Genomic DNA, 25,334 nt, shown 5'->3' with positions numbered 1-25,334 from the left:
TGATGTAATGACTAACTTTGAGCACCCATACAGCAGATCTCACAAGGGATGTAAACCTGTATTTATATTCATGCTGTCAGAGGATTTCACAGCCATGAATTTGTGATTTAATAGATGTCAGTGCTGAAGTGCCCAAATTTCCGATGGTTAACAGGTAGTATTTATGAACCACGGACAAATTACCACTTTACTTTCTGCTCATGCAGTTGTCTGACAACAGAATCAGAAAAATGTCATTGACAACAACTAAATTGCATGTTCTGCTATACTGAAACACAATGAAAGTGATCATGGAGAGTAGGGGGGTGGCAGAACTGAGTTTTTGTTTGCTACTGAAAACTAAAAGTTGTAGAAGAAGAAGAAGAAATTCTGTTTTGTGTGTCAGTAACAGCAGTGAGCCTTTCACAAACAACCTTCAGCTGTAAACATGGCCATGTCTTTCAGTTATCTGCTAAATGGACAGTGTTAGATGTGGTGCCACAGTCATGGCTGAGGGGACTGTGTAGCTCCTTGCTAAACCATAATAAGCTGGGAGGCTCAACATGTGGGTCTGTGAGTGACAGGAGTCATGTCGGGTAGATTGTCTATATTCTGCATGCGACGAAGTTGGAAGAATAAAGTGGCAGTGCAAGACAGGCCAAGGCCTGGTCATTAGTTTCAACAACTCACCTCTGCAAATTATATGTAGTAGCCTCAGACTGAGGAGCTAACTGGGGTTAATGAACCAGCAGGAAGTGATTTACATTGATCTTAACCAGCTCTTATTGATGCCTTTCTTCCTCAGTGGTGTCTGGGTACGCAGACAACAAGTTCCTCTGTATCATGAAGATATGTCTGTTGGTAGCTCCCCATTCATGTAACCCTTTCAGCACCGGCCCGTAACGTGAAGAACACCTTATGCAGAACTTAAGTATTAATCCCCTTTAAACTCCAAACTTGGTAAAATGCTGAAAGAGACATCTCATTGAATAATATACAAGTCTAGGGTAAAGTATGATTCTAACTCTCTCTCTCTAATAACTACGGAGAGGCTAAAGGAACAATCCTGGCTTTAATAACCCAAAGTGATGTTACTACAGAAATATGTGAATTATCTTATTAATTGTTCAGCATATACTATGGAAAAACACACATTTCTTCAGTTTGAACTTTGTATTAACTGAATGCAGGAATCCCACGTCGAGCACAACCCCGATATGAAAAATATAAAAGAAAAACCAAAAGACGTGGGTAGTTTTAGTGTGTTTAGTGTTTTACCAGTTTGTTTTAACCTCAGTGCACTTTTTAAGTTTAATTTGTTCTTTAAGCAAGCTTGCATTAAGGTTCGTTGGTGCGCTTAATGGTGGAGCTCACGGAAAAACAAACGGTTGTATGGAGTGAGAATGAATCCTGCCAAGTCTGCAGCAAACACCTGTCGTCACACTCATCTCGGTCAGCAGCAGCAACAGCAGCAACAGCAGCAGCAACAGCAGCAACAGCAGCAGCAACAGCAGCAGCAACAGCAGCAGCAGCAGTAACAGTAACGAGCTGCAGCAGCAGTAACAGTAACGAGCCGCAGCAGCAGCAGCAACAGCAGCAGCAACAGCAGCAGCAGCAGCAGCAGCAGTAACGAGCCGCAGCAGCAGCAGCAGTAACAGTAACGAGCCGCAGCAGCAGCAGCAACAGCAGCAGCAACAGCAGCAGCAGCAGCAGCAGCAGTAACGAGCCGCAGCAGCAGTAACGAGCCGCAGCAGCAGCAGCAGTAACAGTAACGAGCTGCAGCAGCAGCAGCAGTAACAGTAACGAGCCGCAGCAGCAGCAGCAGCAGCAGTAACGAGCCGCAGCAGCAGCAGCAGTAACAGTAACGAGCCGCAGCAGCAGCAGCAACAGCAGCAGCAACAGCAGCAGCAGCAGCAGCAGCAGCAGTAACGAGCCGCAGCAGCAGTAACGAGCCGCAGCAGCAGCAACAGTAACAGTAACGAGCTGCAGCAGCAGCAGCAGTAACAGTAACAGTAACGAGCTGCAGCAGCAGCAGCAGTAACAGTAACGAGCCGCAGCAGCAGCAGCAGCAGCAGCAGCAGTAATGAGCCGCAGCAGCAGCAGCAGTAACAGTAACGAGCCGCAGCAGCAGCAGCAGCAGCAGTAACGAGCCGCAGCAGCAGCAGCAGCAGCAGCAGCAGTAACGAGCCGCAGCAGCAGCAGCAGCAGCAGCAGCAGTAATGAGCCGCAGCAGCAGCAGCAGTAACAGTAACGAGCCGCAGCAGCAGCAGCAGTAACGAGCAGCAGGAACCACATAACGGGAATCACACCCTGTCTGAAACAGTAGCAGGCCGTCGTCGGTAATGAACAAGATTCAGAACATCTCATAGATCATAGATTTACTGTAAATTAAATCACTTTCTAAATAATTATGAAAAATCGAATGTCAAATTCTATTATAGACGCACAAAAATACGTTCAGTAAATTCTAATGCACCTCAACATCAACCAAACAGGAATTGTATCTCATCAATAACTGGCAATAATACCCATTTTCCTTTTAAGATAAAAAAAACAAAAAAAACTAAACAAAACAACTAATGATGTAAATCAGGTCATTACGTTCGGGATTTCAGTTCTGCTTGCTTTAGGGACAGAGTTCTGTTCAAAATGACATGTTTATTTATCAGGAAACGCGCTCCAAGCACATATACAGTCAGAAATGCAAGGAGAGAGGACGAGCAACTGCAAATTGTGTTCTTTATACTGTAAATCGCTGCAGCAACATGTCTGACCAGCTGGTCTACTCCTCTGACAATGCAAACTACTATACAGAGAGTTAACTAGTGGAAACGCATTTAACATCTTTGATCTGGCAGTGATTTGCTCCATTAAAATGTTCATGTATTCACACTTACAATAGCAATTGAACTTGGGGCTAAGGCCTGCCATCTCTGTTTGTTTGCCATTTGTTACACCTTCTCCAATGCATGAAATTAGCATGAATCAATAGATTTTATATTCAAATGATAATGTGAACATGTGGTAGTCCTGCTCATGAGCAGCATTTCAATAAAAATGGCTTCTCCTCAGCTTTTCTGAGTGTGCTCTTGTTTTTTTTTTTTTTTTTTAGCTCAGGCATTGGGCTGGTAAAATCATGTGTGTGGGTGTAAAAATAATAGAGAGATCAGTTCTGAAATAAATATATTTCTAGCTGCCCTCCACCTCATCTCTGCAGCATTTTAGATCAGGCCAGGTTTGACTGGAGGGGTTGTCCATTCTCACTAAATCTGAGGGGACATGAACACTTATGCCTTCATTAAATTTAAAATGTAGTCATGCTTCAGCTCAGTGCACACATATTGTTCCTTTTCTGAGAGGTCCAGCAGCTGATATGAGCCTGTGTCATATATTCTAGTGGAATCTTTCAGCGATATCCCATTTCTCATTTAGCAGTAAATGACAAAACGATCTCTTGGATCATTTCAATTCAGCTGTGAGCGAGTCTGTCCAATGGATTTTAGAGCCTGCTCTCCTCCGCTAAGCGGGGAAATTTATTCCATGGTTTGGTGCGTCTGTCTGAGCTGTAGAAATCGTCACTCTGCGGTGCCGGAAAAATGAATCGTGACATGTCAAAAGATATAACATTATTGCTGAATAAATGCTGTAAAACTTACCAGGAAGAAATAAGTCCTATACCCTGGTTTCTAGATCCAATGAATCACAGGTATCACACGAGCATAACTGAAAAATCTAACAGACATTTCCTTCATTGAAATGAAAGGAATTTCAATTAAATCTGAAAACACGCTAAATTTAAGTTAAACAAAAAATATTGAATTTGATTTGCTTCCTATCACTGGAATCCTAACATTTCACATGTACTCTTTGGTACTTTATCCCTCACTGTGAGGTCACCATCCAGTCAGGCATCTCAAACATCAATAATCTGTCACATGGGGCATCGCCGCAGTCCTCGCTGCAGCTGGCCCCCGGTTCGACTCCCGCATCGGACGGCCCTTTCCTGCGTTTCATTCCCCCTCTACTGTCCTGTCCATTAAAGGCACAAAAAGCCCCCCCCCAAAAAAAAAATCTGTCACATCTGAAATGTCAAGCATTTCCCATGAGTAGTCCTGGTGAGAATTCCAGCCAAAATGACATATTATTCTCCAATTTTTCATTTTTCTTCAGCACAAATGTTTTATTTAAAAAAAATATATATATACATTTTTAAAATGTTGCTCTTTCTGCGACTGCCTCTTCACATGATCAGCAAATATGACAAGTCAAACCTCACTGCTCAACTTGTACCGCTGAAATCATACATCTAAAAGGAGCACAACATGACGACCTGTCACTGCGTGTGAGACCATGACAGACATTTGAAGTTGTAAAGTCTGTAAAGATGAATGAGGTGAATATTCCTTCAAAAGGCAGATGATGTTCCTGAGGCAAGCTGAATTTACATTTCAGAAGACGCTCAACTCCTTCTCAATGCTAATGCTGCTCATGTAGTTCTCAATCTGTGCAATTACACAACAATCACAGGAACAGCGAATGCCTACTGAGCCTGCACCATCATAACGTCTCAACTGTAATGTGCTGTCCGATGCGAAATGAAGGCATGCCACCCTGACTCAGCTGGCAGTCTGATATCCTGTGCTTGCTGGGATGGAGTGGAAGAGAAATGTGTGATTCAGTGCTTTTCAATAAGCATTTGCACGTGCCTTCCTTCACTTTCACGCAGTAACACACAGCACCATACGTCACACTAATGGCCACTTGGAGAGTAAAGCGGGCTGTTTCCAAGGGAGGCAGAATAGGGAAGCAAGAGGTCTGATAATTTAGAATAAGGAATGAGGATTAAAGAGAGGTTATTTTCATAAATAAGGCCATAAACTTCAAACACCGATTGGTCCAACGTTGTTTACTTACACTTAATATTCCATGTGCATTGTGCAGAGGAAATGATAAAAGCTTACGGTTCATTTTGAAGAGATATGCCCTTTAAAAGTACAACGTTGTCCTTTCTCTCCCTTTGAAAGCTTGATCTCAAAGAGCTCAGCTCAAGACTTACGATTTGATCAACTGTAAAAGTGCAAAGTAGTTTCTGACAGTTTGAGTCAAATAAAACCAGAGGTACAGTCTCCAAACTCAGACAGGAAAGTACAACATATGGGGCAGCAGAATGGTACAGCAGCAAACACACTCCGGCAACAGTTTTTTAACCGTGGACCACAGTTGGCAACGTTTCCAGGTGGAAAAATTGTGTCACTTTTGTAGTAGTCGCAAGTAATTGCCAGACCTATCTGCACTGTGGAGAATGGTCTGGCTGTACCTATTATCATTCTGCTATCGGGGGAAAAACACTGGTTTATTTGCATTTCTTTAAACCAATCATAATGTCATTAACTGTGTGATCCTTGATCAAAACGTGACATTTTCATCGTGTGGGTTGCTGGCTCGGAGATTGTTGTTGTTTCCCACGGTGAAGGGGATATTGAAAGCGGTAACAGGCAAGGGAAGCCGGTGAGTCAGACTACAGTTGTAGTGAGTGGTACATGTCCACTGGTTTTCTACTGTCTCCTGTCTACGTTGTCCCTTCTCGGAGTAGAGTGGGAGTTACCAGCAACAGACACTGGCTGAATTGGTCATCCCTAACTGGGTGAAGCAGTTTCCCAAAGATTGTGTAATAATGAAACTATTCTTTACACTATAGGTGTATTTGGTTACACAGCATTTTCTAAAAGAGAGAAGAAGAAGATGGCTCTGTACCATACTTGTATATATGGTTCTGTAAACAGCTTTTGTGCTCCAACATGAACAACTCTTTCCTGTACAAGCTTTGTTGTCTCAGTTTCTCACTGGTTACACTTTGCCAGCCATTTTATTACTTGTTGATGAAAAGTGAAAGCTTTACCAGAGGAGTTAAGAGGAACACCCGAGTGCGCCATTAGCTTTGGTCTCCACTTCTCATTTAGGGATTCACAGTGTAGGTTCAGCGTGGCCTTCGGGTCCTTTGAAGGATGCTCCCTCGCAGGATACAACTCTTATTGTGGGACACAGGTTACTCTATATGCTGCAATACATAATACAATCCTATTTTGTACTTAACGGGAATGTTGTTAGAACGTGTGTTAGGCAAATGCAATATGACCACGGTCACGACTAGAATTAGAAGCCTCTGGCATTGCTGTATTTACTCTGTATTTTGGGACGTGCATCATGGATGTTTTAACCTACGAATTATGGAAGTAGTCTTACATTTTTTAAATACTTTTAAATATCTTTTACATTTTATCAGAGTATAAATTTCAGTATCAAAATTTGCTAAAATGGCTGGACTGAAAGATGTGGTTAAAATAGAAAATAGGAAATAAAAGATTGTCCTCATTCTTGCTTTTCGATAAAGTTCCAGAAAGAAGAATGAAGTAGCACTTTATTGTCTCTCAGCCAAAATTCACTGGTACTTCTTTAATCCTCGCCTGAATGGCAGCTCAGAGTATTAAAAGTGAATAACAAGAAAGATGCTTCTGTAATGCAATGAGTTTGAGTAATAGCAGCCCTTTGGGGGATGATTACATGTTACAAATCTGAGCCATTTTTTCACGGACAGACATATAATGATTGTTCATCAGTCTGTTGGATTTAGATGGATTTAGATGGTTTTTTACTCAAAAACAACCTAAGAGGAGATAAGGCTTTTTGTGATGTGGTAATCGGTACAATACCGTGGGGATGTTGAGCCTTATATCCACTCTGTCCCTCTCCATTAGTCTTGCAGGTCCAGTCAGACACCTTCTCATTGGCTGTGAATATGTAATACAGCCTTGTCATATCCCATATTAAACAGCCAGGCACAAGCTAATCAATTACCCGCTACATTATAGATGCAAGACGCCTCACTCTAATGCAGCTGCAATCTCAGAGTGGCACGCATCTTGTTCCATGTAGGAAGGTGCTGGTTTTGCTTATAGCTGAAATCTTTGGTTGGATTTGTGGATTTGATGTTGGTTGTGTGTGTGGAAGGATGATTCAGCATGCAGCCCTAACGCTAGTATTTAAATTCTTTAATCCAGTTGTTTTTGGTCAAGTGTTTGTCAAAGACTTTCTTTCTTTTCTTTTTTAATTTTGTAATATATGAAGTACGTTATTAATACTATTAATGTGGGATATACAAGAGGTATTCTGGCTTCACAGGGCAATAATTTCTTATTATTCTGCGAGATTTAATCAGTGATTTCTCTGATCCACAGCCCGGTTTTTTCCTTTCGCATTTCAACCTGCTTACAGAGCACGATGTGAATACTAAGTGTGATGTGTAGTGTTTCCCTGTTGTAGCCTCATTACACCATTCTAAATTGCACACCTGTCAACAAGAGGCCACAGGGGCAACGGAAAGAAAAATAACAAATATTTTGTTCATTAATTCACCACAGGTAGTACCCCCCCCCCCCCCCCAAAAGACTGCGATGCATGTCTGAGAGGACTGCATCATGACAAGGCTCTTATCATTGTAATCATATACTCTGTGACTGAGTGTCCCTCTGAGGTTCCTGACTGTGGGGGGACCTCATGCGGCTGCTGAGCCCGGCACTGTGTAAATCAAAGGGTCTTATTAACTGCGCGGTAAAGTTTGTATTTCTTTTTTCCCAGCCACAATGTTTGGTAGCCCTCTGTCACACTGCCTGATAAATTACAAACCCTTACACCGCAGTCACATCTGGGGCCGTGAGCTCCTGCCCCGGCATAACTTAATATGACCATCTGGTGTGGATAGAGACCAAGCGCATATTGCACTGATGCTACATTAGGATGCAGGGGACGCGACTCGCGCCTTGTGACAGACCAGATGACCTGCAGATGACTCTTATGCAAAGCGAACATGCGATGTCTTTTGTAGAAACGTAATTAAATGACAGGGAACCATTAAGCGCGCACAGATCCTAATGACTTCTGCTGGCTCCCTTTTCAAATTGCATGTTTTCCCATGGACATAGGACACTGTTGCAGATACTAGATAACACAAGATAACATCATGCGCAGTTTTTGTGATTTCCCATGAATACTTCTTCACTGTAAATGTGCTGAAAATGTCATTCGGTGCAGTATTGCCTCTTTAATGGCATTTGCTCATTAACTTTGCTTATGCATTCAGCCAAGTAATTGAATTCCCTTTGGTTGTGAAGTAGTTTGTTTCTATATCCAGACCTCCCTCCATACCTTTGTGCAGCCGCACAGTAAAGCAATTAACTTGCGTAATCTCAACCGCTGGCTTTTGCTTCATAAAATGGCTGTGAAAGACAAAGTTAATTTCTGTGGGTGGTTTAATTTGATTCAGGGTGGTCAGTGTGTTTTCATTTGTGATGTGTTTGTGGTATGGATTTTCCTTCTTATATATTCAAGCAAGCTGCTGCGTTGCTGAAATATAAAAGGTTTTTCTTTCTTCTTTGATTTTACTGTTACTGTCTTTCTATGGACTCGTTATGTTGGATGTATTTTATAACATGGCAATGGGAAATGATACATTCACGTTTTCCCTATAGAGGCCTGTGGCGTCTAATTTAAAAAGTCAGCTCTCATGCCATGAATCTGCATTCAAAAGCATCAAAGAAGGGTATATGAAGGAAACTGGGACTGACTGATTGCTCTCTTTATGTCCTCAAGGAGGTAAAGTAAGTAGAGAAGGTATAGTCAGTCAGTTTTTATTATTATTTCATTTGGAAAGGAAAGTCAGACAAGTAAGTACAGACACATGGATGGTACGGAAGAGCGTTCTTTTACTAAAATATAGCCAAATATATGCAGTTGAAATGTAATAAATGTACATTGCTCTGGCCAGATTACTGTGTCTATTAGCAGTCACAACATGTAGACCATGTGTCTTTCTACATTTATTTTCCTACCATGTGTAAATTATGGACAGGAATCATCATCAAACGGTAGACGTGCTCTTTAGTAGGTTTGCATATCACAAATAAAAAGGAAATCAAATAATGTGACAGCCTGTAGGAGGCTTTGCACACAGTATAGGGTGTTAAAATGGATGTTCACCCAAACTTCTTCTTAAAATCTTAATCTTAAAATGATTACCTGCATTCCTGATGCACACAGGAGACATGCTATGAGACATTTACTTGACAGAAAATCAGGACAAAAGGCTCCTAGACAAATGTCCAGGTTTGGAGAATGGAGAACAGGGGGTTAAAAAAAAAAAGAAAAAGTGGACAGGGACACATTTCCTGTATGTTGTGGAGGCAGTTTGGCAACAGATAAATTACACAAGCCCTCCTCTTGGTTACGCTGTCATGGCAGAGTGGTGAAACCATCCATTAGCTCTTCGTTACCTGTCAGCCTGTTGCCTCATGCTGACAGGATTTATGCCCCACAAGACATATCTGAGCGCAGCTAGCAGCGCCAACATGCATAGTCATTAGGACTTTCTAGTACTGGGGAGGTGGTGAATGAATGACAATGTGCACGCATTCACACACACACACACAAACACACACACACACAAACACACACACGCTCATTAAAAGTCAGGTCGAAAATTGGTAAACAAAATTCTGTTTCCTTTAATTCAAATGCAGCCTCTCAGCAAATCCAAAGGCCTATCAGTGATGGAGTAGTTTTGCGATCTGTAACTTTTGAGCAGAGGTTCCTGAGAGTCTGATTAGAATTTGGATGACACAGATTTGAGGAAAAGTAAGAGATTATGGTGTGATCACACCATTATAATAATGGGTGCATGGGGCAGTCTTGCAGAGGGATTGGTGGCCTCTTTTCATCTGCTCTTGATCTCCTGCAACCATTTGAAAGCGTTATGATTAATGACCTTCCTGTACATGCCCGGCAGGTCTGCATGTAGCTTCCTGTGCATGCTGACCTGTCTGCAGGTCTGTACCGACTCCAGCCGACCTCATTGTTCTCTTGGCTGACTGACTTCCTCTGCCTCTCCAACTTCTCTCTCTGTCTTGCCTGGTTACCTAACCCAAACCAAACAGCTAGGATCCCTGGATGATGTGTGTTTTCATTCTCCAAACAGCCAGAAGGCTGTGCAGATATTGTCAGTGAGCTCTAAGGCACAGAGCAGAGCAGGGCTGTCTCTGCAGAGATTGCACTATAGCACTTGCTTAAGGCCATGACAGCAGAATGACATTATGCAGAATGGAGGCTGCATTATGCTCATGTGTTATGACCTTTTTTGCCTCAGAGCAGCATTATGAAGAAAATGAAAATATATCGATCTTCTCGACAGGAGCTTGTGCTCACAGCTTTTTAACAGGTTCATAAGTATAGCTTGATGACACAGAGTGGCATTGTCTTTGAGTGCACAGGCAGGTTGGAAAGGTTTCGCGTATTCTGTGGGTTTTGGAGTTTAATACACTTGTTTTTCCTTCTATAGGTCTATTTTTTGAAGAAAATCAATCCAGTGCTTCCTCTACCATTAGTGGGCAGGGCCCCAACACATTTCAACCACCCACTCACTAATCCTCATCATCAATCATTCAAACGCGCTATAAGGGGTGTGTGTTATTAAAATTAATTGAAAACTGTTTCACCTCTCAAAGCAAATGCTTTCCTAACACTCTTACCTAGCTTGAGTAATTTAACTTTTACTACAAAGCAAACACCACTGAAGTGCACTCTCTCTTATTGCAATAAAACACTCATACATAACACAAATTGCAGGTTTTAATAGAGTGGTCCATAGTGCCCTTGTTTATTTAAATCATTCATGCACAAAAACATGCTTTTGTATTAATCTGAACCTAATATAAACTCTTCCAGTAATGTTTATCCTAAATGTAGCAATATAAAATAAATTCAGCAAGCTCAGGACACCCTGGTGGCCTTGAGACTATCAGCTATAGAGCATCCCCCTGGGTCATTCCTCATCTCTCTCCTTCATTCCCTGTGATCTCTCAATTGTTCACAGTGTAATATAGGTGTAAAATGCCTCCAAAAGTAATAAAAGTTATAAAAAGAAAAACAATTCCGTGCCCTTTATCGTTGGGATTTTGCAGTGAGTCATGAGCCTGGTGGAAGTCAGCCAGAAAAGACAACAATTTCATCTAACACAACATGTGTTATTCCAATGCAGCCTCGTGGCCAACACGCTGTACATCAGCCTGGGCTGCCGCTCAGCAGGAAGACTCAACATATCGACAAATCAAAAGACATATATATATATATATTTAAAATGAAATAACAGAGTGTGATAAGGCTTAAACACTGTATTCTGAGGGTATTTGAAATAAAAGTCCAGATTCATTAGGCACACCACAACCAAGAACCCATGCAGGGATTAAGAGTTATAAACCCACTGAAAATACTTTAAAATAAAGGATTACATGTTGACAAGATGTCCCAGTGCTAAAAAATCAGGAAAAGCACAAGGGTGGTAGGGACATGTCCTTCGTCAGATTACCATCTTTGTGTAAATTCAGGAAGGCTTCCTCTGTGTCCACATCATTTTCCTGATTTACCCCCCATCTCTGATTTAAATGTTCAATTTAATATTGAACTCTTTTTTTTTTTTTGACAAAACAGTATATTGTTAACCTTGATTTTTGTTTTTTTTTTTCATTTATTTTTCGTGTTCCTTGCTGATGCTGGCTCATCCCTCAAACAGGATGATGTGTGAAGGATGCATCTTAATTGCTCTTATAGAAACCGTGGCCTCAATCTGCGACTTCTTTTCATCACAGACACGGTGAAAAATAAATCTCTAATCCTAGTCTTGTCTTCGTTGTTGGGGAAGATCAACTGCAAATGAGTGTTTGCGTATCTGTATGTTAGAGGTTAAAGTGGCCATAACAAACCAACTTTAATATTGTGAAGCGCACTGATATTTCTTTCTGTGGATCAGGACTGAGAATCTGTATGCAGATGTACGAGTGTCTATTCTCTTTTGCCGCAGGCGTTGCAGTTCCATGTGAGGAATGTTGCATGGAGCGTGAAATAGTTTCATAAAGCTTTAGGGAGGAGGTGCGTTTGATTCATAACTATTTCACATCTGAAATGAAGAGTACTTTCAACCGTAGCTTTTTTTTAATGCCATCTGTTGTTTAGATGCCAAAATGTAGGGATCTGCATATCTCAAAACTAATGAGAAACTAATGGGCCATCGCAAAAAGTCCATGAATACGAGCTGTGACATTACGTAGAAGCAAATGATCCTGCATGTGGCGACTCGTCTATGTTTTGTTTCCCATTACACAAATGCCTTTTTCTTTCTCAATGAACGCATATTCTTCTCCCCACCCAGTCGACTCGAAAATCACATCTACCTGTGCACGGACTGGAGTGCACAAGGCAAAACTTCTTCTTTCATTTTTCCGAATAAAATCTGCCTCAATCCACCTGTTTGTCTCCAGAGCTACTTCAGCAATGATCAAACCTTTACAAAAACTATAGGAAATCAATGCACGGACTTGTTACACCTTTTGTTGTGTATGATTGGCCCAGAGGGGTGTTGTTGGGTGTTGTGAGTATATGACATGTTAAGGATTGAGGGATTTGACTAAAGCTGTCAACTGTACTGTTTGTAGGATGAGTGTCTTTTCTGAAGTTGCAATTAATTTGAACTTGTTTACTGTGAATTAATGGTTCTCCATTTTGGAAAATACGCCTCTTCACTTTCTTGCTGAGCGTTACATGAGAAGCTTGATACCAGTCTAATGTCTTTGTGACAATATATATGAAGATTCAGACTCGTGACATGTGCCAGGATGCCACTTGCACACATAACCCCCCACACCCCCCCCCCCCCACACCCCACCCAAAAGAAACAAAACACGACTTCTCACCTTTACACTTCAGTTTTTGTGCAGATCAAACAAAAATGGCACAAAATGTGTGTGTGTGTGTGTGTGTGTGTTTTGACCTGAATTGCTATTCTCTGTGCAGACGGATTGCTCCAGCGACAGTGAGAGCGAGGACAACTTCATTGTCGTCCCTCCACGAGACCACCTCGGCCTGGCCATCTTCTCCATGCTCTGCTGTTTCTGGCCTCTGGGGATTGCAGCGTTTTACTTCTCACAGGGGGTGAGGACACGCACACACACACACATACATACACATATAGAAAACACATGCATGTCAGGCGACCAGCTCCAAAGTTGTGCTTGTGTCACACATGGATGATACAACATCTCTTTGTCTAGGTCTTAAAAAACAGGTGCATCAACCCACATTCAAAGACACATTTCTATGCATTCGTAGACATGCGAGCACAACGACACACAGGCGCATACCCAGCTCTGTGCGTGACTCATCACCCAGAGATTAAGGGCTATCACACGAAGAAATAAAAGACTGACAGCTGACTTGCTTTCCGCCGACGCAAGGCCACTTTTTACTGAGTCGCCCATCAATAACCCAAGGCCAATCTGTAATGGCTGCTCGATGCTCTGTAAACAGGCTGAAAGGTGCCTTTAGGAAGAGTATATAAATCACCTCCAAGGCTCTATCCGTAGACTCCAAGAACGGAGGTGTCTAAAATACTAAGATGAGAGAGGGCTTTTGAACTAGTGGAGTTTTTAAGGGGACTGGAGATGAACCCAATTACAGGTGTGCCGACGTATTAAAGGTAATGACACATTAAACAGTTTGAGCTGTTATTTGGAAATTAGAATTTCAGATAAGAAATGCATGAAAACACACTAAAAGCAGTGTGTCTATTACGGGTAATAGTTTGGCACTCTACATTATACATGTACTTAAGGCAAGTACACTTGAATATAATATTGCCTTGCCAGAGATACAGTGTTGTTCTTTGATGTGAAGATGTGTTGGTGATCTGGAAGGTTACATCATGCGTTGGTTCATACATGTTGACTGTCTCCACTCCACCTTTAATCTTGACCTTAACACCCACTTTAAACAGTAAGAGTTTTTTTTTTTAACAACAGCAATCGATGCGTTATTCAAAGACAGCAGTTATTTCCAAAGAGAATGAGCCAGTACGATCTGTCAAGCTGACAAGGGAACGCTGTTAATTCTGAAGCTTTTGCCAATATGTTCTTAGCCAGTAACATCAGCAAACTGCACATAATGGTTCGTCTAATTGATTCCAACTGGACTTCCTTCCCTTTTCAATTCTGTAGGAAACAACTCCGATGATGGTGTGTCAGTCAAGCAAAGAGCACAGTGATCGCCACTTTTCCTGCTGCTAATCAATTCTGGCACTCTTAAGTGCACCATCAACTTCAAAAGGCAAAATACGTTAAAGGGCCATCAGTGGCACACACACTAACACACACATACAGTGTATGTTTAAAAGCACAGGTTTACACATGCAGTCGTACACACACATACTGGAGACGGACGAGGTTTCAGTAAATTGCTCCGCCTTCGACTATAAAATCTTATCAAAAGCTCGAGCTTTTAGCTGTCTTATCCGTGGGCACGAGGAGTCCGAGGCAAATGAAGGCAGTCACTGAATTATCTTGTCAGGAGCTAATTTGATTCTTCCTGGGTAATTATGGGGAAGTGATGGCTGTGTTTAGGGATGGATGGCTTTTCTGCCAATCTCCCTCCTTTAGAAGGTGCCGTCCAGAGGAGCTGTCAGGAAAAGATACGGTGGGAGTCTGGGATCGCTTCATTTTATAGCTCAATAAACCCCTTCACTGGTCTTCATTTCGTTCAATTGTTCAGGAAGCCCCCCCACCCCCCCTCACTAAATGAATTAATTCTTTGGGAGTTAACACAAGGATATTGTAGGTTTTTAGCAGAAGACGAGCTGAAATTTGATTATGCGTGTGAACTTATGTCTCTGCCTCTCTGTTGGTACTGAGGGAAATGTGCATCGATCTGTATTGACAGACAGTAACAACCTAGATGGACAAGATGTAAGTAATATCATAATCTGACTGTTTGTCACTTGTTTTCCCTTATTATAGCAGGAACTAGCAGGAAATCTCTTGTAAGCTAAAGCTAGCAGGTGAGGTAATCACAGTAAGCCTTAGTTAAAGCTAAATTTACCTATGTCAACCTACCTCGGTGCTTTTAAGTGACCAATCATTTTTTATCTGATGTGTTTGTAATTCAGTTTATTATCCCACATAACTAAGGCAGTAGCTACATCCCTTCATAATGGTGAAAAAACAGTAACACCAGTTAAGCTAGTTTTGCTAAAAAGTCACATAGAACATCTCCCGTTAATGACTTCACAGCAAAACTAGAATTAGCGCCTTGCGGTTGTATGCCTCCACCAACCAGCCAAGTTGCAGGAAATATGGTCACAATCTCCCCTTCCTGAATTACAGCATTGAATAATAAGTGTTTTGTAGAACATTATGATGTCACCCTGACCTTTTATAAAGTGTTCTTTTGACCACCAAATTGTAATCAGTTTATTCTTGAGTCCAGGTGAATGTTTGAACTAAATCTGAAGAAATTCCTTCCTGCTGCATGTTTTGTGTCGATCAACAAAAACTTACCACATAAAACTCTTGCTGATACTATACTAAATGTTGCCACCATAGCTAAAATGCTAATGTTGCTAGCAGGAGATGGCTATGTTTCAGAGACTTTGTGTTTCTGTAAAAAAAAAAAAAAAAAAAAAAACCTGGTAGTGCATTCACACATCATATTCTATTTTTTGTCCAGTCTTGATTGTACTGTTCTGGAAATTCAGAAACTAAAGTAATTTTTGTCTATCTTCCAGTTGGCAATCATCAACAGCGATTGGCTGCATCCACAAATGTTCCTTTTAGTGCCCTGCAGACATCGGCACATTGCAACACATCACATTGACTATAGTGGAGAGAAACATGCAAAAAAAATGTTGGGGTGATAAGGTGAATATGCCTTCATTCCACTGCTTTTATAATTTATCTGACAATGGTTACTCAAACTGACATTGAAACTAGTAGCCATGTAGTCACACTATAAATGACCTACATAAGATATTAGCTGAACTGATAATTTTAGTGTCAATAGTGGACTTTATTTAGATGTAACTGCCAGTGATGATAGCTCAAAGTTACAACTCAGTGCCTGATGTGAACAATCTTTCCTACTCAGCTGCTTATAATTATATTATAATCAATATGATGTGAACTCAGGAGACCACTGTTAGTTTCCCATTTGAATCCTCATTGTTTCTTTCATCCATGACCGTTCCACAACCTTAACCGTGTGCTTATAAATCTGACATGATCTTTTCCTAAACCTACCTAAATTGTTTTTGTGCCTAAACCTACCCAAACTGTGAGCAATCCACAAGCTTAACTGCTTGTTTATTAATGTAACCATGACGATGCAGGTCCAGTACACCTTATGCTGAGGAGTACTATCAGAGGGTAGAGACAACCAACCTATATAGTTCAGGGTGGTTACTGCCCTCTGCCTTCATGGAGCAGCGTAAGCTGATGGATTATGGGGATTTGACAAGGGCAGCAGAATGAGCCAAGAAGAAAAGTTAAAAATGATAGCACATCAGCTTCACCACTTACTCCGAGGACATTTACAAACAAACAGGTTAGCAACTTTAATAGAGTCTGTGGACGGCAGATCAATAGTGTTTTTGTCCCACTGGAAGGTCAGGCCCAGTCACACGGAGAGAGCCGCTGCATGGCTTCTTAAGCAGAGGAGCTGAGTGACTCACACACACACACACAGACGTGCATTCATGTGCTGATTTAAATTGCTTGTATCCTATTTGCCTGCAGACTATATCTTTAATACTGTGCAACATCTTTATGTTAAATAGTGCTGCATAGTTTAGGATTCAGCGTGAACCGCCCACACACACACAAACACACACACACATACACATAGACAACCAATAATGACTAGAATACCATGAATATCTGGGGAAAATTAGCGTTGAGCATTTGATTGGGAAGCGGAATTGAGTTTGAATTATTGCCACTAATAGGGTGAGTGTTTTGTTTGGAGATGCTGATAAATGTTTCTCTCAGCTCTGAGACATCTGCGCTGGGAAGTGCAGAGTTGAGAAGCAGCAGCGATTCCTTTCACGATTATGCAAATAAGACTCCCCTGAAGTTATCTTATGGCATACAAGTCATCATAATGGGTGAAAATGAATGAGCTAATTATTGTGAAACAGTTTATGTATTTGCATGCGTGTGTCTGCACGAGGGAGGTCGAGAGACTGACACAGAGAGGGGGAGACAAAGAGAGAGATTTTGGGCTTTATGTGTTGTTTGTTTGGAAGAAAAACCTGTTAAGGGTGCTGAATTGACTTCCGAAAGCGCATCGCTATATGTGTCTCCATGCAGCTAAGTCTGAGATGTTATCTGTTTTTTCTATGACACCACATTTCAATCATTTTGTCAAGGTTGTGGAGATAAAGCTTTAATGCTTCTAACCATTTCTCTCTCAAGGGGATTCAAGGAAAAGTCCTCACATTGACATGTTCAGTACGTTGTACAAAGCTGAAGCTCACAGGCAAAACAGCACAAGCAAACGCACACACTTTCACCCAGTTATTTTCATCTGTGTTGTCCACATTACAGCATTATTATATTTAGTCTTTCAGCGACTTGTTCCTCAGGGAGAGCCACAACATGCTTTCATTGGATTATTTGTTTTATTATATCACTTACAAATGCTTTCAATGGAGAGATGAAATGACAGCGCATGTGCCCTTCAACTCCTGCAGTAGTGGAGAGAATTAAACTGTCCACTGTCACGTTATGACTCTTTTTTTTTAGGATTCTCTTTGTCTAAAGACCGTGGTGAGGGGGCGTGCTACATCCTCAAAAGCGGAATGTGCTAATTTTGAAAGCAAATTCAAATCTAATTTCCCATAAGGCCTCCATAACAGTGCTTTTGTTTCAATAATTACTATATTGACATGGAAGCTAAAGGCCCTGCCTTGAATACATGTCCTTTATCTGGATTTGCTTCCTGATCTTTCGAGGTGTTTGTCAAAAGATTCTTTCTCTCTGGCTCTCAACTGGCTGTCTTTGTCTTGGACTATAAAGAACTGTCGTCTAAAACCTTGGCACTAATCAAACACGTGGAACAAAGTGAAAAGACCCCACGCTTAGTTTTTTAGTTGTAACAACAGCCATCACAGATGGATGGTAGGTTGAGTTTTTTGTCTGAGTTTAATATGCTGCTCAGTGGATGAGGGTGCTGTGGTTAAAGATGCTGTGAGATGTAAAGTTGGCTGTTGGAGTCTGTGCCTCCTGAAAGTCAATTATTCAAATAACCAGTCAGTTTCTCACTGCAAGTATGACTCCTTTTTCTCACTGCTTTTTTTTGTCGAAAATACAGGATAAAGTTTTACAAACCTGATCTTGTTTAAATAATTGTCTGAAAAAAAGTCTCCCTACCCTGAAGATAAACCTTAGATGGTAAAGTTCAATCATCATAATCAAGAACATGCAACTCAAACAATAAACTTCTTGACACGAGTAAGTCCCCATTATGCAGTGATGCTTCCAAAGCAAATACAGAAAGGACACATACTAATGAGCTCGTATCTGTCCTTTCTGCAATTGCTTTCCTTAGCAGTATTTTGTAGTGTCTCAGTCTCATTATTCCAATGTCACAGGCAAAAGCCAGGTCTACCTAACATCTCACACTGTGTGTCTTATGTAATTTGCATCTGTCTTAATGAACTGACTTGCTGAGAAACAAGTGTGGGTTTAAGTTTGGGTTTAAGGGAGTGATCTTTTGCTGTTTTGCTGCAGTGCAAATGGGCAGATGCAAAGATGAAAATGCTAGTAAATATTCAAAAAAAAAAAGAAAAACATCTGTATAAATAACATAAACTGATGCATATGAAGTAAACCAGGTGCAGCCCTATCCAATGCAAACTTCAAAAGAGACAAAGGTTGACAATGAGCCTGTGTGTTCGCTATTTGTTAATGACTTTTTCAAATTTAAATAATTATGGACTTTTAAAGGTCCCATATTGTAGAAAGTGAGATTTCCATTATTTTGATTATAACGCAGGTCTAGTTGCTGTATAAATACTGTGAAAGTATCAAAACAATCAATCCACAGAGAAATGCACATATCCCGTGTTCAGAAACTGCCTTAAAACAAGCTCTCTGGACTTCAGTAACTTTGTGATGTCACAACTACACAGTCACCACACCCAGCCGTGCCTGGCTGTGGTAGGCCTGGCCATGTGTCACTCAGAAAACAGTCAGCCAATCAGAGGAGAGGCTCAGAGACCGAAGCAAAAAGCCCTGTTCTTGGGCCCAGAGAGAAGTGTGAGATGTTTGACTATATTGAGATAGTTTTTGGTACTTAAAACCACAAACACTGGAAACATATAAAATATGGGACCTTTAACTTAACTTGATACTAAAAGATTCACAAACTGTTAACACTACTGTTTGGTTATTACTATTTTCCTGAGGCACAAAAGCATTCAGTTAATTACGATTCACCTGCTAATAGTTTGACATGCTGCTTATCTGGGTCAGGCTCACAGTAACATCCTCAAGCTCCTCTTAGGGAACGTCAATGTGCTACAGCAATGTGTTTTTATGTCAATGTAAGTTCATCTCAGGCTCTCCCTTCAGTTCACCACACAGAGCACACCAAAAAAGGATGGAGCCACAGGGCCAGGCACAAGAACCAGCCGGCTCCTCTCCATAAGTAGTTGCAGTGGCTCAGGTTCACAGTCCTCCCAGACTTCTGAGATTTCTCACTCTGCTGTGATGAGTAAGGTTATCCATCCTGCAAAGAAACCTAATTTAAGCCATGTTTATCCTCAATCTCAGAAATTGTTAGCAATGATAAAGGTCAAAACAAGGATTTGTAAACAGTCTTGCTATGGTGTGTAGTTTTTTATTCAGTGCCACTGTCAGATACAAAACCCACATCACCGCGGACACTGCATCTAACTAGCAGTTTCAATCCCTCTTAACCTCAGTTATGAATAAGAAACATCACCTCGTATGCTTGGAGCTGGGATCACTTGCAAAATGAATAGGACAGGTTTTTATGAGATGACCATGGTTTCAGAGTTGGAGGGGCTGACCCTGCTTTATTACATTCACACACATCAGCTCCATTATTAATAGATTCAAAAGAATACGGAAGGTCATTTTACACACACTCTGCAGCCACTGCTTTTCAAACTGTGCTGGCGTACAATCAGCACAATAGTCTGACGGATGAATTGTGTTATAGGCGGAACAAATTATGACTGGGATTTAGCAACACGCTCAACAATCGACCACTGAATTCATTAGGAAGGAAAAAATAAATCAATAGATTAACATGTGACGACATTTGGAATAAAAAAAAAACAAAAAACAAAAGTTAGTTTAGGGGAAGACAATGGAAATGGAAAATGGAAAAGCCACTACAGATTCCAAACAATGCCACTGTAACACTGTAACTGTGCCCTCTACTCAGGGATGTGCATGAAAACAACAAATCAAAATAGGCCTCTCTTTATCCTCCATTTTTCTCCTGGCAAGCAAGTCCATTCAAATAATAAGATAGCTACAGGAAGCCCAACACAACAGCTCTTCAAAGATATCAACAAAGCACAGGATAGACGAGACAAACCACTTTTCAACCGCTATCACTATCCATTGTTGCAATTTTAGGCTAATTACTGATTTCAGCTGTGCAGGTAGTATGGAAGGATAAGAAGCAATGATCTCTTTTAGCACCACTTCCACACATGATGTTACCTGTTTCCTGGCTAATTAATTAACACCAGTCTGATATTGTTTACACAATAATTAAGAGGCATTCTCAGGGCTTTTGCAGCAACAGTGTTGAATATGGACCAGACTTTTGTCATTTCTGTTCAAATCAATTGGATGGTGTTGTTGACGAATTCGATCCAACAGTTGTTTAGATGAGATTTGTAGCTGACATGACTCACATGATTAAAAAGAAAAATTTCACTTGCTCTACACTGTGGTCAGTGACTCACACTTCAGTAGTGCTGTTATTTAAGCTGAACAGTTAACACAACACCACAGAGAGGATCTATATGCGCCTATAGTGGGCTGTAAAAATGCACTATAACCTTAAATACATGGTAACTGGGTCATTACGATGGAGTGGTTGCCTGGAAAAAAATAAGTTTTAAAATCCTCCATGCAACATCTTTGTGGAGTTTTTTTTTTTTTTTTTGTATTTGATTACAAATGATGATGAATTTGCTTTTCTCCTGTGTCGTTTATCCTTCAGTGCTAGCAGCTGAGATGACCATAACGTCCAGTCCTTGACATTTTCACACTAATTGCCATTTCTCAGTCCTGCCATGCATGATGAGCTCTCCTGGGTTACACTGAGCCACTCAGTCAACGGGCCCAGCCTCCAACTCCAATCCCCTTCTTTTTTCTTTCCTCCACACTGCCACAGAAATAACAAACAGCTTCTCTAATTATGCTTCTTTTGAAAAATGGGTCACTCTTTCACTTGAGGTGCCTCCAAACTGTGTCTGACTTCCCTATTGTCTTACATTTTCTTTTCCAGACCACCAAAGCGGTGAACAAAGGTGACTTCCCACTGGCCAACATCGCGTCCCGACGGGCTTTGTTCCTCGCTGCCCTCTCCATCACTATAGGCACTGGTGTGTATGTGGGGGTGGTGGTTGCTCTCATTGCCTACCTTTCTAAACCAGGACGCATATAGCAGCCACACCTTCCCTCCACGCACCTCCGGGGAACCCAGGAAGAGAACAACCCCCTCTGGGGAACGGCGTTGCTCCTGCAGACTTCGAGGAAAGTTTTTGGGGATGTACAGTTTCTTCCCTCCACCTTCCTTTCTTTCCAGCTTCCTCTCCCTACAGGCCCTCTGTCAGCCAAGATTAGCCACAGTGACTGGAGAGAGGTCAAGCTTGAGGGTGAGAAGAAGGGGGATTTGGGGATAGACAAAGTTTTTTTTCTGTTGAGACAGGGAGAGGGTTTGAGTAATGGAAGTATTCCATGTTGGAGCCCAGTTTGAATCCCATTGACTTAAACCCCTGTTGGCTTCATCCTCTTTTGGCTGGTTTTTAACTTCTAAGACCCCTACAGAAACTTTGTGGTGATAGGACTGAGGCGATAACTCCTAAGCAATTATTCAAGAGCCGAGGTTGAGGATGGTTAGAAATCAACACAAAATCACTCTTAAACCAACTCCATGTTATTGTTGCTTGAGCTGCTGTTAAATTTGGAGCCTCTCTATGGAGTCCTGTCACCTGTCATCTCAGTCTGCCGACCAGGACTGTCTTTAATAGACCGCGATCTGCCCTCATCAACTCCAAATACCGAGGCTACATTTGTCTCTGGGCCGACTGCCTCACAGTGGGAGATAAAAAAAATTACATGACTATGTGCACAGTTTCTTAAATCATGACAAATGAGGGCTTTCATTTCTGGAAAAATTTTAGAAAAAAAATACAGAACTATTGATAATAGTTTCCATCAATAAAGAATAAAACTCTTGAGAGGTTGAAAAAAAAAAAAAAAAAAAAAGATCACATAGACAGGAACAGAGGCTATTTTCTTTCATACTGAACAATATGCACTGGCATGAATTACAAGAATCTCAATGGAGCCTCAGGCCTGTATTTTAACTCGGAGAAGGTGTCCATCCTTTAAAGACGTGCCCTGAAGTCTAACAAACTCTGTTTATGCCAGATATAGTTTGCCTACATTCATGCAAATGTGCTTTGTTTTTATGTTTGTCTTTTTATGTTCCCTGCTGTCTAAAGGCACCTTGATTGATCTCACTTTAAGGAATGTTCATTTATAGCCTTTGAAGTAAAGCACAGATGTGAGGTAGCCAGATGGTCAGAAATTCAGGGGAAATGGCGTCCAGTGCCCCCCCCCCCCCCCCCCCCAAAAAAAACAAAAAACCCCAAAAAAAACAAAAAACACAATGACAACGACAACAACAAGAAAAAAATGCTGCATCCAGTAACTCGATGTGAAATGAAGCATCCGCCATTCACAATGGGTGTGGAAGTTATAAACCACATAGATGATGTCATTAAAAGTCGGGCCTTACATCTCCTCCAAGACTGCACATACACAAACAAAGTGTCGCAGTCTGACAGCTTTGAGTGTAGCTGTGATCAATTATTCTTTGCATGACTCTAGCTATGCCAGCGGTGTACTGCTACGCATGATTGATCGGATTTAGAGCTTGTTTTTGTCAGATCATAAAAAAGCTTAAATTAAAATTGATCAGGCTGTGAAGGGGCTCATATTTTTTGCAATACTTTAACCCACATCCCTCAATCCAGCTATTAAAGCATAGAGCGCTCCGTGGTAATAAAGCATTGAGACATTTCAGTTTGTTTCAAGAATTCTTACTCAAGACGAAAAAGAAGACACTCAACAAACAAATTCACTGATCCTCTTTGTATGAAGGGCTCGTTAATTACTGAGATTTTAGTCCGTATTTTCTATATTGTAGATTATAAAGCAGGCAGATGCTGGGTTCAAGCAGTTAAGCCTCAAGAGGTGACATTATATACTTAGTTTTCCCTGCACAGTTCCTACATTAGTCATACCTGACATTTATGGTGCACAGTTAGATCCCTGTAATGGCTTTTTCTGAAGGAATGTGTACTCTCTGGAGCTTAGCCCTAAAATAGCACAACCACATTAATTTCACTAATAAGCCACTTTTGGCGTCACTGGTTGCTGTCAAACCCTGCAAGTAAACAATCCATTTACACATCCTCGGCTCTGTGAACATTTTAAAATAAACATGGAAGTCAGTTGTGTTGTGGTAATGAAGAGTGAATACTGCCCGTATTCTCCGTGAGGGGAGGTTTCCAGTGCACTTTGCTTTATATGAAACTGCAGAGAAGACTTCAAACTTTTGATTGAATTTTATTTGTGGCTGCCTGAACGAGAAACCATCAGTCAGATAAAGACCATGATAAACTGAATGCTGATTGATTTCTAGCAGTTTGTATGGGGCCCTATATTTCACCTCATTGAGTTTCTGGTCATCTGAAGACCTGGTTATTACACTTTATAAGTTTTGCCTTATGACCTCTGACCCCTTCTGAACACATGTCCCAGTGGTAACTCATGAGCTACTGATCCCACATCAGTGTATGCACACATCATGACCATCACTGTAACTATACTGAAATGTTTGCTTTCATCTCTTGGAGAAAGTTTTATTGCTGAAAATGATGAACATGCTTTGTGTTATGTAGCGTGTCATTAAAATGATGTGTTTTTATCTGGCTTTTTTGGCAACCTGGTATTGTGCAGTGTGTTACAAAAGTATGTGGGTTTCAATGCAGTTGTTCTTTCCTTCTCATTGTGATGAGCTGATGTACACATCCACGTGACAAAGACATTTGCTGAATGCATTCCTCAATGCCAGGGTGATAGTGCTCTCTTTGTGTCATGCTCTTAAGCCGAATTAAAGAAGATTACATTTTTTAATTACATTTATGTTTTGGGATTTTTTTCCTATCTTGTGTCAAGGCAACATGTACATAGTGCAAATAAAAACATGTTCAAATGTAATGACAAATAAATCAGAAAGGAAGGATGGCCTTTCTTAAAAGCAAAAATTGTTTTTCTCTGTGGTGTGTATAACATGAAGCTCTATAGTCAGATTCATATCCAAAAGATCCTCCGCAACCCGAGAGAACTGGCTGAGTAATTGAGATGCTCGAGTTGTCCTTAAAACAAAAGCAAACACGGACTGAGTCATGGAGTGTAGGTGGTTTTGCCAGAGACAGACGGAGGAGCAGCTCTGACGTTTGTAGTTGCAGTGTTCCCATAGCTGCGTGCAGGAAAGTACACTTTTCTTTGTGGTGTCACCATCATGATTATTGAACATAAATGCAGAGCTGCACTCCACTCAACATTTCACACACTGAACAATGGAAAAACACATTTCGCACTGTGCCTTTGTATTATAGTGATAGTCATATTCCTGCAGTCTAACAGCAGCGATTATGTTTTACTGTGTTGTGATTGTCGGGTATGTAACTGCGGTTTCCAAGATTTTTTTTTCGTCCGACGTACGCCCACAGCTCTGGCACGGTGCTCACACGTTTGCGTTGGAAGTTTCGACAACACACTTCTCATTCACTTTGAATGGGGTGATGTCATGTGTCGCTGAACTGCTTGGTGGTTCTGTTGCTTCATTTTGCTTGCATTGCTTGTGGTAGAAGTTGAGAAAAGTCGAAGCAGAGCAAGGACCATCCAATCAAATCAAATGTTCCAGCACAGACACTAGTCAATCAAATCACATTTAAGCAAATGCCCCAGCGCAGCTGCTAGCCAATCAAATCATGTTTATGTAAATATCCCGAGAGAGCAGGGTGGGTGTAGGTCCGAAGTTTACATATGTACTGGGTCAGAAACTGGAAGAGAGGTGGAGGAGGTAGTTGGGGAATCTGGTATGTGTTCATCTGTTTCAGTTCTGTCATTCAGTTTATTTCCTGT

The 25,334-nt window shown here is 41.2% G+C and overlaps 1 protein-coding gene across 1 annotated transcript in view; it reads left to right on the top strand.

Annotated features, from left to right (window-relative positions):
* The window catches only part of syndig1l (synapse differentiation inducing 1-like), a 37,632-nt gene extending 13,181 nt beyond the window's left edge, over positions 1–24,451 (top strand). The window contains exons 3-4 of the mRNA XM_056363309.1: positions 12,874–13,011; positions 21,400–24,451. Of these exons, the coding sequence (XP_056219284.1) occupies positions 12,874–13,011; positions 21,400–21,558 (297 nt within the window). The 3' untranslated portion in view covers positions 21,559–24,451. The remainder of the gene's footprint in view (positions 1–12,873; positions 13,012–21,399) is intronic.
* The last annotated feature ends 883 nt before the right edge of the window (positions 24,452–25,334 follow it).

The sequence above is a fragment of the Seriola aureovittata genome, chromosome 19 (assembly GCF_021018895.1).
Source record: "Seriola aureovittata isolate HTS-2021-v1 ecotype China chromosome 19, ASM2101889v1, whole genome shotgun sequence".
NCBI lineage: Eukaryota > Metazoa > Chordata > Actinopteri > Carangiformes > Carangidae > Seriola > Seriola aureovittata.
This window is presented reverse-complemented; position numbering and strand designations above follow the sequence as displayed.